The 14,638-nt window shown below is 49.5% G+C and overlaps 1 protein-coding gene across 1 annotated transcript in view; it reads left to right on the top strand.

Annotated features, from left to right (window-relative positions):
• The window catches only part of SCIN (scinderin), a 54,899-nt gene that overhangs the window by 34,839 nt on the left and 5,422 nt on the right, over positions 1–14,638 (top strand). Inside the window, exons 11-15 of the mRNA XM_035130115.3 lie at positions 642–812; positions 1,744–1,921; positions 2,349–2,470; positions 11,575–11,652; positions 14,263–14,323. Of these exons, the coding sequence (XP_034986006.3) occupies positions 642–812; positions 1,744–1,921; positions 2,349–2,470; positions 11,575–11,652; positions 14,263–14,323 (610 nt within the window). The remainder of the gene's footprint in view (positions 1–641; positions 813–1,743; positions 1,922–2,348; positions 2,471–11,574; positions 11,653–14,262; positions 14,324–14,638) is intronic.

Here is a 14,638-nt window from a genome sequence, read left to right as displayed (position 1 = left end):
AAGACATCTGAAGGCAGCCCTGTTTAGGGAAGTTTTTAATGTTTAATCCTGTATTGTGTTTTTAATATTCGATTGGGAGCCGCCCAGAGTGGCTGGGGAAACCCAGCCAGATGGATGGGGTATAAATAATAAGTTATTATTATTTTTATTAGATAATGCACTACAAAGATCATTTGATAATGCATTCCAGGGATCAGTTGTAAGAAAGAGCTCTTCTCGCTTCCTTCTTTAATGGCAGCCTTCTTGATAATCGACCTGGTTGGTGCATTTCCATTCCCAGATGGCTTTATGCTCCTTGCCTTTCTCCCAGTTCCAGGCAGGTGCACAAACAGGGCGCTGCTTCCTGCTGCATTTGAATGCAAATCTCAAATCTGAACGAAACACACATGCACACACCAGAATGTTATATGAGGGATATTTAGATTGCATGCTGCATTTCTGCTTCCGTGAGAAGCAGATTTAGAATGCCACGGCTGCACGCACACACTGCAGTCACGTAAGCTTGAATTATTCAAGAGAAACGTGCCACTCTTCATTCTTGCCAACTTCCAGCGAAGCATCTGTTGGCCAGGGCAGGCCAGGGCAGCAGGCAGCCTCGTAAAAATCTGTTTCTGTGCTGTTCCCTTCAAACGTCGCTGCAGATCAGAGTCAGCCAAGGCAAGGAGCCCCTGCACTTGTTGAGTCTGTTCAAAGACAAACCGCTCATTGTTTACAAGGATGGGACATCCAAGAAAGGTGGACAGAAGCCTGCTGCTCCAACCCGCTTGTTCCAAATCCGCAGGAACCTAGCATACATCACCAGGATTGTCGAGGTAAGAAATAGGCGTTTGGAAACCTGTTCTCGATGTAGCAAGATGAAATGGACTCCAAATTCCAGAGCTGGGGACAAACTAGATGTGATGGTAGCAGACACCTGTCTGCATGCAGATATGCCCCAGTCAGGTTGAAAGGTGTGATAAGACTCTAGTAAGCTGTTTTATATTGAGAGAGGTCTATCTAGCTCAGTGGTGAATACATTGATTCCGTATGTATGCAATCAAAGCAGCTCTCCTCTCTGGATTTTCAAAGCATGGGGAATCTCCAGGTTTGGGGAAGAGATAGGGTGGAGCAGCAGTCATTGTAGGAGAATGCCATATGAGGGGGAATTAAAACGGGCGTGAGGGGGTCACAATCCACATGAAACCGAGGTATGAATGGGCCAAAGCACCACCTCTCCAGGGCTTCAGAAAAGACACATCCTTAACCCTCTGGAGCAGATTCAGGGAGTCCTGTTGCATCCTTGCAATGTCTTCCATTTGTGCAACCATTCAGCTGAATGGCTCTGTATACTGATTTCAGGTCCCACATATGAATGTTTGCTGACTAGGTTGTATCATTGCCGCACTGAAAATGGATTATATTGAAGCTTGTATGTATTTTTCAGTGTTATCCAGATCCAACTTTTATGAGTCAGTTGAAAGTCCTGCCAAAAGCACTTTCCTAAGAAGAAGTTGTTGTTTTTATTTATTTTGCTGGGTGGGAGTGGAGATGTGTGTACAGCAAAACCTTCATTTCACTGCTAGTTTATTTTTAACATTATAATTAGGAGTCTCTCTTTGTGTTGGCCTTTGAAGAGCTTGCATTTTGAGTGGCACCTGTGAAGTCAGAGGAATTGTTCTTGGCTTAAATTAATGTTGCAAACTGAAAAAATGGGAAATAAAAAAGAAGCAGCAGGAGACTGATGCAATCTCACTCCTGTCTCAGGTTGATGCGGATGCCACTTCGTTGAATTCCAATGATGTTTTTGTTTTGAAACTGCCAAGTAATGCTGGGTATACCTGGATTGGGAAAGGAGCAAGCAGAGAAGAAGAGAAGGGGGCGCAGTATGTAGCTGGTGTCCTCAGGTGCCAAACCTCAAGGATTGAAGAAGGCCAGGAACCAGGTGAGCACAACTCTACAATTCTAGCATTCTATTATTCAATGCAGGAAATGTCCACAGTCCTTGACATTTGGGGAAATAGCTTTCTAATATTACTGGCCGTATCAGTGGTGTAGCGTGGGTTGCCAGTGCCCAGGGCCATACAGAGGAGGAGGTGGGTGGGAGGGAAACGGACAGAGCATGCACGCACTTTCAACTGCCTAACAGCATCCGCATCAACCAGGAGATTGCAGCTGCAAATATAAGAAGATTTGTTCCGTTGTCTGGAGAGGCCGCTTCCTGGCTTGCATGGAGCCGCCCAGTGATGGAAACACGGAGCTGTATTGAGGCAGCACCCGGTGTTGAAATTTCACGCCCCTAACAATCTTGTTTCCTCAACACTTGTTCACAGGGCATTTCAACAAGGAAGTATTTTTGTTGTATCTTCCAGAGCCATTTTGGAGTGCCCTTGGGGGAAAGAAAGAATACCAGACATCTGCACAGTTACTGACTGAGTCCGAAGACCATCCTCCACGTCTTTATGGCTGTTCTAATAAGACCGGCAGGTTTATAGTAAGTATATGGCAGGTAGTTTCTGCTCTGTCCCTCGATTACTATGGTCATTCCATCTCTGGGTCTTAAATCAGATTACTCACATCCTTTGCAGGGCAAGGAAGAACATCATTTGCAGGGCATAGAGCACGTTTATCGTAACATGGGGGACTCAGACGTAGGCTGCCTTCTAGTTGGATCATATTTTGGAGGAATGCTGCCCCACCCACTGACAATCCTGCCATTCTGTCTTTTATTTTTTCCCCTTTTCATTTCCTTCTGGCCAGTGTTTTTCTCCTTGTCCACTGAGCCACCTAGCAGTATAAATATATTTATTTGTAATATACTGCGGCTCAAAGACTTTGTCAAAGAGAGCCAAAAAACCTCCGGGTATATAGCTGTGCTATGTTTAGAGTTCCTTTTGCCTTGAGAAATGTAATAGGTGTGAAAACAGAAGGGTCCTTTAAGAATTCAGAGTATTCAAGCCCAGAATAAGCAAAGAAGATATTGATTAACTGAGTCAACATTGGTGGATAAAAATGTAGGTCACACAAAGGATCTTCATGAGGCATGGATTAAAACATTTTTTTCCAAGGAAAGCTTTGTTGAATCTCTCTCTCTCTCTTTCCATACATACAAACATACATATACACAGGGCTTTTTTCTGGGGGTAGGCAGGGGTACTCATACCTCTAAACATTTTGTGAATCTTTGTACTTTTGTCCATTTACTGTATTTATTTTTCCCGATTTGAGCTATGAAATGGTTATTTTCTTGAGTCGAAATGAGAGTACCCCTAAACATTTTTTTAGGGGGGAAAAGCACTGCATATACATACATACTGTCACAGTGGCCGGAGTAGGCTACTTCAGAGTAACGACGCTACGCAGCTCTGCATTTTATTCTTTTATTGGTGCTGCGTATTTACAGTGCTGAAGTCATTGCTATTTACACGGAGTGATGTGGTCAGTCGGTATCAGAACCTCCGAATGACTTTTGGCGCGTCTTTCCCCAGCACAAAAGCCTCGGAAGCCCCATTCTCTTGCCCCTCCTCTTTCTGCGTAATTCTGGCGTTGGAGGGATGGGTCTCCCCCCCTTACTTGCCCCTTCCTGTCCCACCTGGGACCCTGGCTCCGCTACCTTGCCTGAGCCTCGGACCCGACTTCCTGCTTCCCCACTGGAATCAGAGCTCCCTCTGCTTTCCCCTGTGGTCAGTGCTGGGCTTGAACTCAGGAGGGGAGGGACTTCGCGATATCCCCTGTCCCTCACATCCACCCCCCTCCCAAGCTCCCCTTCTCCCCTCCCCAGGTCCTCCCCAGGTGTCGGTGACGACTGGAAGCCTAGGAACTCAGTGCTTTCCGAGCCCGTTGGTGTGAACACCTCCGCCCAGTCCTGCGAGGCCCCCCCTTCCGCCTGGGAGGACTGGAATCCCAAAAAGTCTGTGGCGTCTGAGCTGGTGGGGGTAAAAATGTGCTGCCAATCTGCTTCTGCCTCTGACTGGGTGGATCTTGGTGACACCCATATCTCGTCTCCCGATTCCTCAAACTCCGCCTCCCAGCGCCATGGTGAGCTGCTCTCCCGTGCCTCCTCCTCCTCCCCCTCCCTTTCCATGTGCCAGGGCTTGGGTCTGTGGGGAAAGAGGGCGTGAAATTCTTCCACCAAGAATTCCTCCTGTATCTGAGTGGCGGGGACCCATTCATTCTGGGAGGGCGGAGCGTCCTCCCATGCCATGAGGTACTCCAGGCCCCCCACCCCCCTCCGTGAATCAAGGATGGCCGTGGCTTCATTGAGTTGCTCCCTGCCTCCCCTCTCCCCCCCTCCCTCGGGGGTGTGTTCGCTGTCTCGGAGCCTGCTGCTTTCCCTGTACGGCGACAGCAGCGATCTATGAAACACTGGATGCACCCTCATGTCCTCTGGCAGTGCCAGCCTGTATGCCACCGGGTTGACCTGTTGCGTGACTGTGAAGGGGCCCAGCCTTCTGGGCGCCAGCTTTTTGCACCTCCCTCTGGTGGGAAGGCCCTCCGAGGACAACCAAACCTTGTCCCCCACCCTGATGACCTCCCCTTGTCGCCTGTGGCGATCTGCCCCCCTTTTGTATGCTTCCTTGGCCCTCTCCAAGTGTTCTCTGAGCTGCTGGTGCACCGTCTCCAGTTCCTCTGCCCAGTCCTCAGCCTGTGGGCCCTCCTCCTCCTCCTCCCCCTCCCTCTCTGGGAAAGATCTGAGGTCGCGCCCGTAATTGGCCTTAAAGGGCGACACCCCTGTGGAGACGTGCACCGCATTGTTGTAGGCAAATTCTGCCAGTGGCAGTCGATCCACCCAGTCTGTTTGCCGCTGGCTGATGTAGCATCTCAGGTACTGCTGCAGAATGGCGTTGACTCTCTCCGCCTGTCCGTTGGTCTGCGGGTGTCTAGCTGTCGACAAGCTGACCTCCACCTGCAGGAGGTTCATGAGCCGCCGCCAGAACCTGGAAACAAATTGGCGGCCACGATCCGAAATAACTCTTAAAGGTAATCCATGCAGTCGGAATACGTGGTCCACAAACAGTTTGGCTGTCTCTTCTGCCGAGACCGCCCTGGCACACGGTATAAAGTGGCACATTTTGGACATGAGGTCCACCACCACCAACACTGCGGTCTTGCCCCTGGAAGAAGGCAGATCTGTGATGAAGTCCATGGACACCACTTCCCACGGCCTGTGTGGGGTGGCTAAGGGCTCCAGCAATCCTGGTGGCGCTGCTCTGACCACCTTTGCCCGCTGGCAGGTGTCACAGCCCCGTACATAGTCTCGAACATCTTCCCGCACCCCTGGCCACCAGAAGTGTCTCATGACTAGGTGGGCGGTTTTGTCCCTTCCAAAATGACCCGCCGTTGGGTTGTCGTGCATCTGCTTGAGGACTGTACGTCTCAGCTGGGTGGTGGGCAGGTACAGTGCACCCTTGTAGAAAAGCAGCCCCCTGCGTTCTGCAAAGTCTTTTGCCTGCTCCCTCCCCCCTCTCAGTTCTCTGAAGATGCGGTTGGCAAATTCATCCGCTGCCGTCAGTGCTGTGAGTTCTGCCTCGCTCACCACTGCTGCTCCGCATGACCATGCTGACGGGGGGAAAATGTGCCTGGGTGCTGGTGGCGCCTCCTCCTCCATGTACTCTGGCTTGCGGGAGAGGGCATCCGCCCTGACATTCTGCTCTCCCGGGATGTAGTGGATGGAGAAGTTGAAGTTCGAGAAGAACTCTGCCCACCGTATCTGCCGCTGGTTGAGCACCCTGGCAGTTCTCCAGAACTCCAGGTTCTTGTGGTCTGTGCACACCTGGATGGGGTGCTTTGCGCCCACCAGGAAGTGTCGCCAGTGCTGGAACGCAGCGTGGATCGCGAGAAGTTCCCTATCAAACACTGTGTAGTTGCGTTCAGGCTGTGTCAGCTTCCTGGAGAAGAAGGCACAGGGTCTCCACTCCCTGTTGGCGTCCAGTTGCAACAAAATGGCGCCCACAGCTTTATCAGAAGCATCTGTCTCCACGCGTAGGGGCGCGTCCTGAACCACGTGGAACAGGTTCTGGTCTGAGGCGAACACCCTCTTGAGGCTTTCGAACGCTGCTTGCGCCTCTGGTGTCCACCTGAACTTCTGCTTGCCTCTCAGGCAGTCAGTGATGGGAGCCGTAACGCGAGAGAAATTCTTGATGAACTTCCTGTAGAAGTTGGCAAAGCCTAGTAGGCGTTGGGCATCTTTGCGTGTCCTGGGGCTGTGCCAGTCCAGGATGGCCTGCACCTTGTCCTTGTCCATCGCCAGCCCCTTGTCTGACAGCTTGTAGCCCAGGAAGTCCACCTCTTTGGTGTGAAACTTGCACTTCTCCAGCTTCACATACAGGTGGTTCTGCTTCAGGCGCTGCAACACCTCCCTGACATCTTTCACATGCTGCACTGGGTCATTTGAATAGATAAGGATGTCATCTAGGAAGACCAAGCATTTCCTGAAGAGGAGGGACCCCAGGACGTGGTGCATGAAGGCCTGGAAGCATGCTGAGCCCCCTTGCAACCCGAAGGGCATCACCAGATATTCAAAAGAGCCCAGAGGCGTGAACATCGTGGTTTTCCATTCATCGCCTTCCCGGATCCTGATCAAGTTGTACGCCCCCCGTAGGTCCAGCTTGGTGAAAATCTTGCCCCTGCGTGCCGCTGTCAGGAGATCGTCCACTCTGGGCATGGGGAAAGCCACTGGCTCTGTCACCGAATTCAGCCGTCTAAAGTCCACCACAAGACGGCGCTGTTGCGTGTCTTTCTTGTCCACCCAGAAGACCGGGCTGCCCCCTGCTGCCTTGCTTTCTCTGATGAACCCCCGCTTGAGGTTCTTGTCGATGAAAGCGCGCAGATCCTCCAGTTCCTGGTCTGACATGGCGTACAGCTTGGCTGGGGGTATCGTCGCCCCTGGCACCAGGTTGATCTGGCAGTCAAAAGGCCTGTGCGGGGGTAGGTGGTCGGACTCCGCTTCGCTGAAGACCTCCTGCAGGTCCCAGTACGGCTTGGGTATCGCCTCACCCCCTTTGACATGCATGGTGGCCACCGTGGCTATCGGAGGCCCCTCCCCTGGTTGGTGCTGCATGCAATGTTCCAGACAAAAGTCCGACCCAAACGTGATGCACCTCTGGTGCCAACTGATGGAGGGGTCGTGGCGCGCCAGCCAGCTCATACCCAAGACGATGGGGGGGTCTGAGATGGTGGTGACGTTGAACGCCAGTGTCTCTGAGTGCCTCCCCACCGTCATTCTCATGGGGGGGGGGGTTTGATGAGTGATGGCCCCTCCCAGCAGCTCTCTGCCGTCAATGGTTGCCACGTGCAGAGGAAAATCCAGCTGCAGAAGCTGGATCTGGTGCTCTTCTGCAAAGTTTCTCGAGAAGAAGTTGGCTGAGGCACCACTGTCAATTAAGGCTAGGACTGTCAGTGGATATCCATTTGGGAGCGTTAGCGTGACTTCTAGAACCACTCCTGCTCTGGGAGGGGTGGGCTGGCTCTGCTCCTCTCTGTGCGGGTGGGTGGGCTGGGGCTGTTGTCTGCTGACTGTACCTGGCTGCTGCCCCTTGTCTCCTGCAGCCAGGCTTTCCCGTTTCCCTGCTGTGGTGCTGCGTCAGTGGGGGAGGGCACCACCGTTCCCGCCTTTCCTTGCCACTCCCTGCGATGTGGGCAGTCTCTGACGAGATGCTGGGGGGAGTTGCAGAGAAAGCAATTCCCGCCCCTTCCCTCCTTGCGTCTTGGCGCCGCTGGGGTTTGAAAAGCCCGCGCGCGCTATCAATCTGCATGGGCTCCTAGTCCTGGCTGGCCCCAGGCGTGGCTTGAAAGGGTTGTTGGGGGAGTGGCTTCTCCTGCGACCGTGGGAACCAAGCCCGCTTTGCGCGCGTTGCTTGCTTGTCGTTCCACCGGGATTCCTGTCTCACCCCCACCGCCAGAGCCGCTTTGCTCAGCTGATCCATCGTACTGGGTTTTGGACCTCTCGAGAGCTCATCCTTCACCTCCTCGTGCAAACCCAAGTAGAACGCCGCTTGCATAGGAGGGGACTCCAGTACCCACCCCAGTCTGTGCACCAGCATGGTGAATTTCGCCCAATATGCGCGAACTGTCATATTTCCTTGGCGTAAATTATGAAGTTCCTCCTTAGTCTGGTCCATATGACTATCGGACGAATACATCGTCCTCAAACCTTCTAGAAATTGTTGGACATTTTTCATGCAAGGATTCTTGGTTGCGATTAACGGTCTCAGCCACTCCCTGGCTGCCCCGGTGAGATGTTCCACAATAAACGCTACTCTGTGCTCATCATCGGGGAACTCATTATGGTGCAGCTCAAGAGCATACACGATCTCAGTCTCAAAGCCATGATATTCCCTCGGGTCTCCATTGAACTTGCTTACTAGGGTCCCGGCTCTCCTTCCTGGCAGCACTTGGACTTGGGGGGCCCCTCCCGCCTTGTCTTTCTCTGCATCCAGCTTGCTTTGGAGGTCTACCGCCACCGCCCTTAATTGCTGCTCTCTTTCCTGAAGCGCTCTCACCTGTTCCGCAAGTTGTAGCCGGTCTTCCTGGACCTTCTTAGTCTCTTCTTTAGCTGCCTTTAATTCTCCCTGTGCCTGCAGCGTCAGCTGCTGCAGCTCCTCCTGTGCTTGCTCCGCGATCTGCCGCCATCTCTCCGCCTCTGACACACTCATCCCGGCAACTCCAAAGTAGCCCAAAAAAGGATTCGGAGGTTGCTGTCACAGTGGCCGGAGTAGGCTACTTCAGAGTAACGACGCTACGCAGCTCTGCATTTTATTCTTTTATTGGTGCTGCGTATTTACAGTGCTGAAGTCATTGCTATTTACACGGAGTGATGTGGTCAGTCGGTATCAGAACCTCCGAATGACTTTTGGCGCGTCTTTCCCCAGCACAAAAGCCTCGGAAGCCCCATTCTCTTGCCCCTCCTCTTTCTGCGTAATTCTGGCGTTGGAGGGATGGGTCTCCCCCCCTTACTTGCCCCTTCCTGTCCCACCTGGGACCCTGGCTCCGCTACCTTGCCTGAGCCTCGGACCCGACTTCCTGCTTCCCCACTGGAATCAGAGCTCCCTCTGCTTTCCCCTGTGGTCAGTGCTGGGCTTGAACTCAGGAGGGGAGGGACTTCGCGATATCCCCTGTCCCTCACACATACATATAATTTTAAAAAAAACAACTAGAAGAAACATTTTCCAGGACCACTTTCCATAACACAAACATTGATAACAAATAATACTAATTAAATTAAAACAAGATAGAGAGTTTCTTATCTGCTCATTGCTTCACCTAAATGTCTAATAAATCATGGTTCCTTGTGTCCATCAAGTGTATCTGGACTCTGAAGAAATGAAGCAACTGACTTATATACATGCATACTCATCTGATACTCCATTGAGATCTTCCAGTTTTGCTATATAATTAAGTCAGAGCAAATGGTGGAAAAAATTGTCTTTTTTTATTTGCCCACTAAATAGTCACAGCTTAGTGGTCAACTTCGAATGTTTCCAGTCGCATGTTTCTGACCAGAACAAAAACATAGAATAAGGGGGATGAAGGCTGGTGCTCTGATGAGGGAACACAGGAGATAGTCATTGCAAGAAGTGGGTGGGACGGAATTGTCAACCGGTGGGCCTACGGCTTGCTTTCCTCTCTGTCTGCTTTGCCACTGCCGCAGCACAAGGTCCTTCTGCAGGGCCTCCGCCTCCTCTTCCACCCTGCCCTACTCTGAGGACCGAAGGGGATCCCTTGCCAAAGTAAAGCATGCTGGCTGAGGTTTTCTGGGAAAGTGCAGCCATCACTTTGCCGAGGCAGCTACAAGTTCTAATTAAACCTAGTTAACTTCGAACTTGTAGGCTTGGCAGCAATGCCACAGCTGTGTGGGTGCTCTCTGGGCATCTCACCCAGAATGCCTCACTATGAGGAAGGAGCCCCTTACCCCTTTCTCGGAGAGAGGCAGGACAAGGCAATGAGAGGAAATTGGTGGGGGGAAGGGCAGCTTGCCTCTGTTGGCCCTACATCTTTCACTGGCCCTTTGTGGGATATTTTTGTTCTCAACGTATCTGAACATAGTAACTTGATACCTTTCTGTAAAAACACAGGAAGCTTTGAGGAAGAACATATTAATGGAACAAAGCTTGGCTTGATTATGAAAACATGTACTTCTGCAGTGTAAGGGTTTCAAAGTTGTATGGGGAGGACTGAAGTATCCAGTTTAATTTTATCGTTTAGCAGCAGCCTAGTTGCTCTGTGTACAAAGGGAGAGGGAGATGAACTTTTTAGTAGTCACTATCCTATTTTCTCTTATTTGGTAGCTTTATATTGTATCGAATGATGGCAGCTTACTCATTAGTCAAGTAACAAGCGCAATGCAAATTCCCACACACATCTGCCCTAATTTTCTAAAATGCAATGTTCTGTACCAAAAAAGTGTTTCTCTTTTTTAAAAAATCTGCTAATTGGTTTTAAAAAATAAAGTAAAGTCACCGGGTGTCTAGTTAATTTAACAGATTTACTGCATTTCATTCTTTGTTTAAATCCTTTCTAAACCTGGTTCCTCAGTGCAAGCACAATATGTCCATTTCTTATTAAAAATAAATCAGCAACAGCCTCAAATTCACTGCCTGGGTAAGTTTCCAGACAGCTAAATAACAAGCGCTGCCATAGGTGTAATGCCACCTGGAACATCTCTGTCTTTTGGCTAGTCCTAGATTCTGATTGGCCAAGAAGGATGTGTTCCACATTATTTGGTTTGTGAAAATATGGGTGCCTCCTGACTGTCACAACTTTGGAACGTGATGGGGGAATGCATTGGAAAATCTGGGATGAACAAATTATTTATGAAAAGACATATGAACACCCCACCAGCAAATTAGGATGAGTGCTCACTGCCATATAACCACTGTATAATCAAAGTGAATGCTCAGTAAAGACCAGATATAATCTATTCTAACCCTTGACACTTTGGCCTCCCCTCTTGCTGTGGCTGGGACGCAGATGGTGCTGTGGGTTAAACCAGTGAGCCTAGGGCTTGCTGATCAGAAGGTCGGCGGTTCGAATCCCTGCGACGGGGTGAGCTCCCGTTGCTCTTTCCCAGCTCCTGCGAACCTAGCAGTTTGAAAGCACATCAAAGTGCAAGTAGATAAATAGGTACCACTCCGGCGGGAAGGTAAACGGTGTTTCCGTGCGCTGTTCTGGTTCACCAGAAGTGGCTTAGTCATGCTGGCCACATGACCTGGAAGCTGTACGCCGGCTCCCTTGGCCAATAATGCGAGATGAGCGCTGCAACCCCAGAGTCGGTCACGACTGGACCTAATGGGCAGGGGTCCCTTTATCTTTACCTTGATGCAGCTGGTCCTGAACACCTGACTGTAGTATCTTGACTGTGACTCTAAATGTTCTCCTGGCTGCAATTTCTCCCTTTCAACCTCCCACAGTCCAACCTATACTGTCCATTGCTTGTGATTTTGACCCCCAACCTTCACCAACCCTTAAATAGCTTCTGCCACTTCCAGCATAAGCTGGACTCTACCTCGACATCCACTCATAAATCATTGTAGACTAGTCTGCGCTATTTTGTATACAGGAACGTATGTCTCCAAGTGTTGTTGTTGTTTAAAAACATAGATTGAGGAGGTTCCTGGAGAATTCACTCAGGAGGACTTGGCTGAAGATGACGTCATGCTGCTAGATACTTGGGATCAGGTAAGGCACATGTTATTAACGGAGCTGTGTGGGACAAAAGAGACATACGATTTGGTTTACACCTATAGCAGCATTAAGTGGAAGGACCTGTAAGATGAAGAATGGACTGCACCACTTCAGGTTGCAGATGGAGTAATCACATCTTCAAATCCTGATCCCATTAAAGATACCTGCAAATAAACATCTGGCACAGCAGGCTGGTTTGTAATGCTAGTTTTTTTTTAATGTGCAGGGAGCTGTGCTTCTGTGTGTTTGTTTTTGTTTTCCCTGGGGAAAGATTCAAAAGTAGCCACCCCTATTTCTAGTTTGGAATGGTATAGCCTATTCCAGGCTCATTCTGTAGCCATGGTCTAACTGAATTGTTGTGTAAAGCACTTCAAAGAATGATAAAAGAAAATCTTGGGATGTGCTGTGAAGGAAATGAATGGCGCACAGAACTCCACAGAAGTGAAGTTAAAGGAGGAAACTTGGGGGAAGGGAGAGACCTCTGTTTAAAAGCAAGCACTTGTAAAAGATGTTTATTTGAATGTATTTGATAAATGACTATATTTGCCAGAAGAATATCCTACCGGTAGATGCTTGGCTTTCCTGGGGCCCATTTCAACATGACATTTGGCATCTCTGGCTTGGCTATTGAGCAATTCCCTTGAAAACATGTTGTTTAAATGAGTCATTCACACCACTTTCTCAGAAATGACCTGAAGAACTTAGCAGATGCCCTGCCAAAAGTAAAAAAGAAAAGACTATTTATATATGTGTATCTGAGAATCCACCCAAACCAGAAAACAAGTCAGTTGAACATAAGACATGTCTTTAATTAAGGAACATGATATTCAGCACAAATGGTCTTCATATACATTTTTTTAATAGTAACTGACTGTCTTCCGTTTCATAACAGCTTTCCCAACTCTCCTAAATATGTAATTTAATATCTCTCTCATCTCATTTCCTCCTCTCTGCCCCTCACAACCACACTCTCCAACTCTCATTTCTCAGCTGGCACACGCTAGCAGTCACTCAGTCCCAACCCCATTCCACTCCCCTACTGTCAATCATTCTTCCGCTAGTTCTTCTGTCACAATTTATTAAGCTGCCCGTCAATAAATATTCCCTGGGCAGCGTGCAAGCAAAATAATGCGGAAAATTGCAATATCTCATAATTAAAACCAGCAAAAAAAAAAAAACTGCTGAAAAAATAACAGAAAACAGCCAATACCCAGAGGAAGTCTAAAACAGCTTGAATTCAAAACAGAATTAAAAGATCTGGGTGAATAAAAAGGTCTTTGCCTGGTGTTCAAAAGACCATAGAGATGGTGCCAGGCAAGCTTCTCCGGGAAAGGTATTCCCTAGCCAGGGTCCTACTAGCAAACCTCCCCCCCCCCCAAACCCTCACTTTCCTAGGCACCCACCTGACTTCACTTGGCAAGGTCACCCAGAGTGCAGCCTCTTAGGAGTATCTTAAGAATTGGGGCATGGGTATCCGAAGGAATTTTTCTGGGAAGGGGGACAAATAAACACTCCAAACCAACCAACAAATATGCATCCAAAACTGAATGAGGAGAAGAGTGCCTGCACATTTTGTCTTGTATCTCGTGCTGTAAAAATAATAAAAACTTGCTCTTTAAAAATAAATAAAAGAAAATTGGGAATCTGGGGGTTGTGCTTCATCTGTGGGGAGGGAGCCAACAGCCTCCCCCCTCCGAAGCCCATGGTTTGGGGAAGCATATGCAGGAGGGGGCGCTTTTTCCAGGCTATTTATTACATTTATTACATTACATTTATTACCTTTCCTCCAAGGAGCTCAATGTGCACAAAAGCAATGGACAAAACTGAGGGGGTATAAAGGTATTTGCCTTGCATCAAAATGACATCAAAGTAGGCATCAGGCAGGCCACACTGGGAAAAGCATTTCACAGTTGGAGTGTCACCACCAAGCAGGCCCTTTCCCATGAAGCCACCTGCCACATCTCTGATGATGTGGACACCAAAAAAAGAGGGTTTGTTGTCCTAAGGGGTGCAAATGGCTTGAAGGAGAGGAGTACAGACTAATGTCAGAGTTCTACAACCTTTTGCCATCTAGATGTTTTGTGCTGCAACTCCCATCATCCCTGATCACTCCCATGCTGGGTGGGCTGAGTCCAAAACATTTAGAGGGCACCAGGTTGGGGAAGACTGGGAAAAGCTGATGGCCAATCAGGGCAGTCTCGAGCAGGTTGGGCGCCCTGGCGCTGAGGGGCGGAGATCGCTCCGGCGCCCCTGCCCTCGCAGGGTGCAGTATGGTTTCCGCGCGGCTCTGCTGCGCAGCGCCCCACCTACCAGCCCGGCGCCCTGGCGCACCGCACCACCGGGACTCTACCTAGAGCCGGCCCTGTGGCCAATAGAGAAATGAGGTGGAAATAAGACTACATGCAGCCTGAAAGAAATTTTCAAGGCTATGGGACTGCAAACCCACAGAGGTGGGCAAATCATGGGGCTGAATTTTAAATATTGACTAGAAATCATCCGTCTTTGAATGCTGGTCATTAGTATTTTATGTACAGGTCAAACTGTGGTGAAACCTCAAATTTATACCACTTTGTTGAGGAGGTCTCTCTTTTCATCACGTCCTAGGTATTTCTCTGGATTGGTAAGGATGCAAATGAAACGGAACGCACTGAATCAATTAAAGCAGGTAAGCTATGATTAAAATTGATGTAGTCTTTTTTAGATGAATGAAAGGGGATATTTGAAGAGCTGCTCCCAAGTTATTTCTACTAATCAGACAAGGTAGTCAGAGGTAACCCCAGGAGAGGCGGGCCTATTTGGGCAGATGGGGTAGTACCTCTGACTGCCTTGTAGTCAGGGGTATTGCCCCACCAACCCCTCAGTGAGCCCTCAGTTTGACCCCTACTTTCTGCCAATCCAGATTCCAGACAAGCCCATTGATGGGGCTCTTGGGAGAGGCAAAGGCCACTTTCCCAGGGTGGCGCTGGCTGTCAGTTTCCTC

This window comes from Zootoca vivipara, chromosome 11 (assembly GCF_965207765.1).
Source record: "Zootoca vivipara chromosome 11, rZooViv2.hap1.1, whole genome shotgun sequence".
NCBI lineage: Eukaryota > Metazoa > Chordata > Lepidosauria > Squamata > Lacertidae > Zootoca > Zootoca vivipara.
Note: the sequence above shows the minus strand (reverse complement) of the source record. Positions and strands in the feature narration are given on the sequence as shown.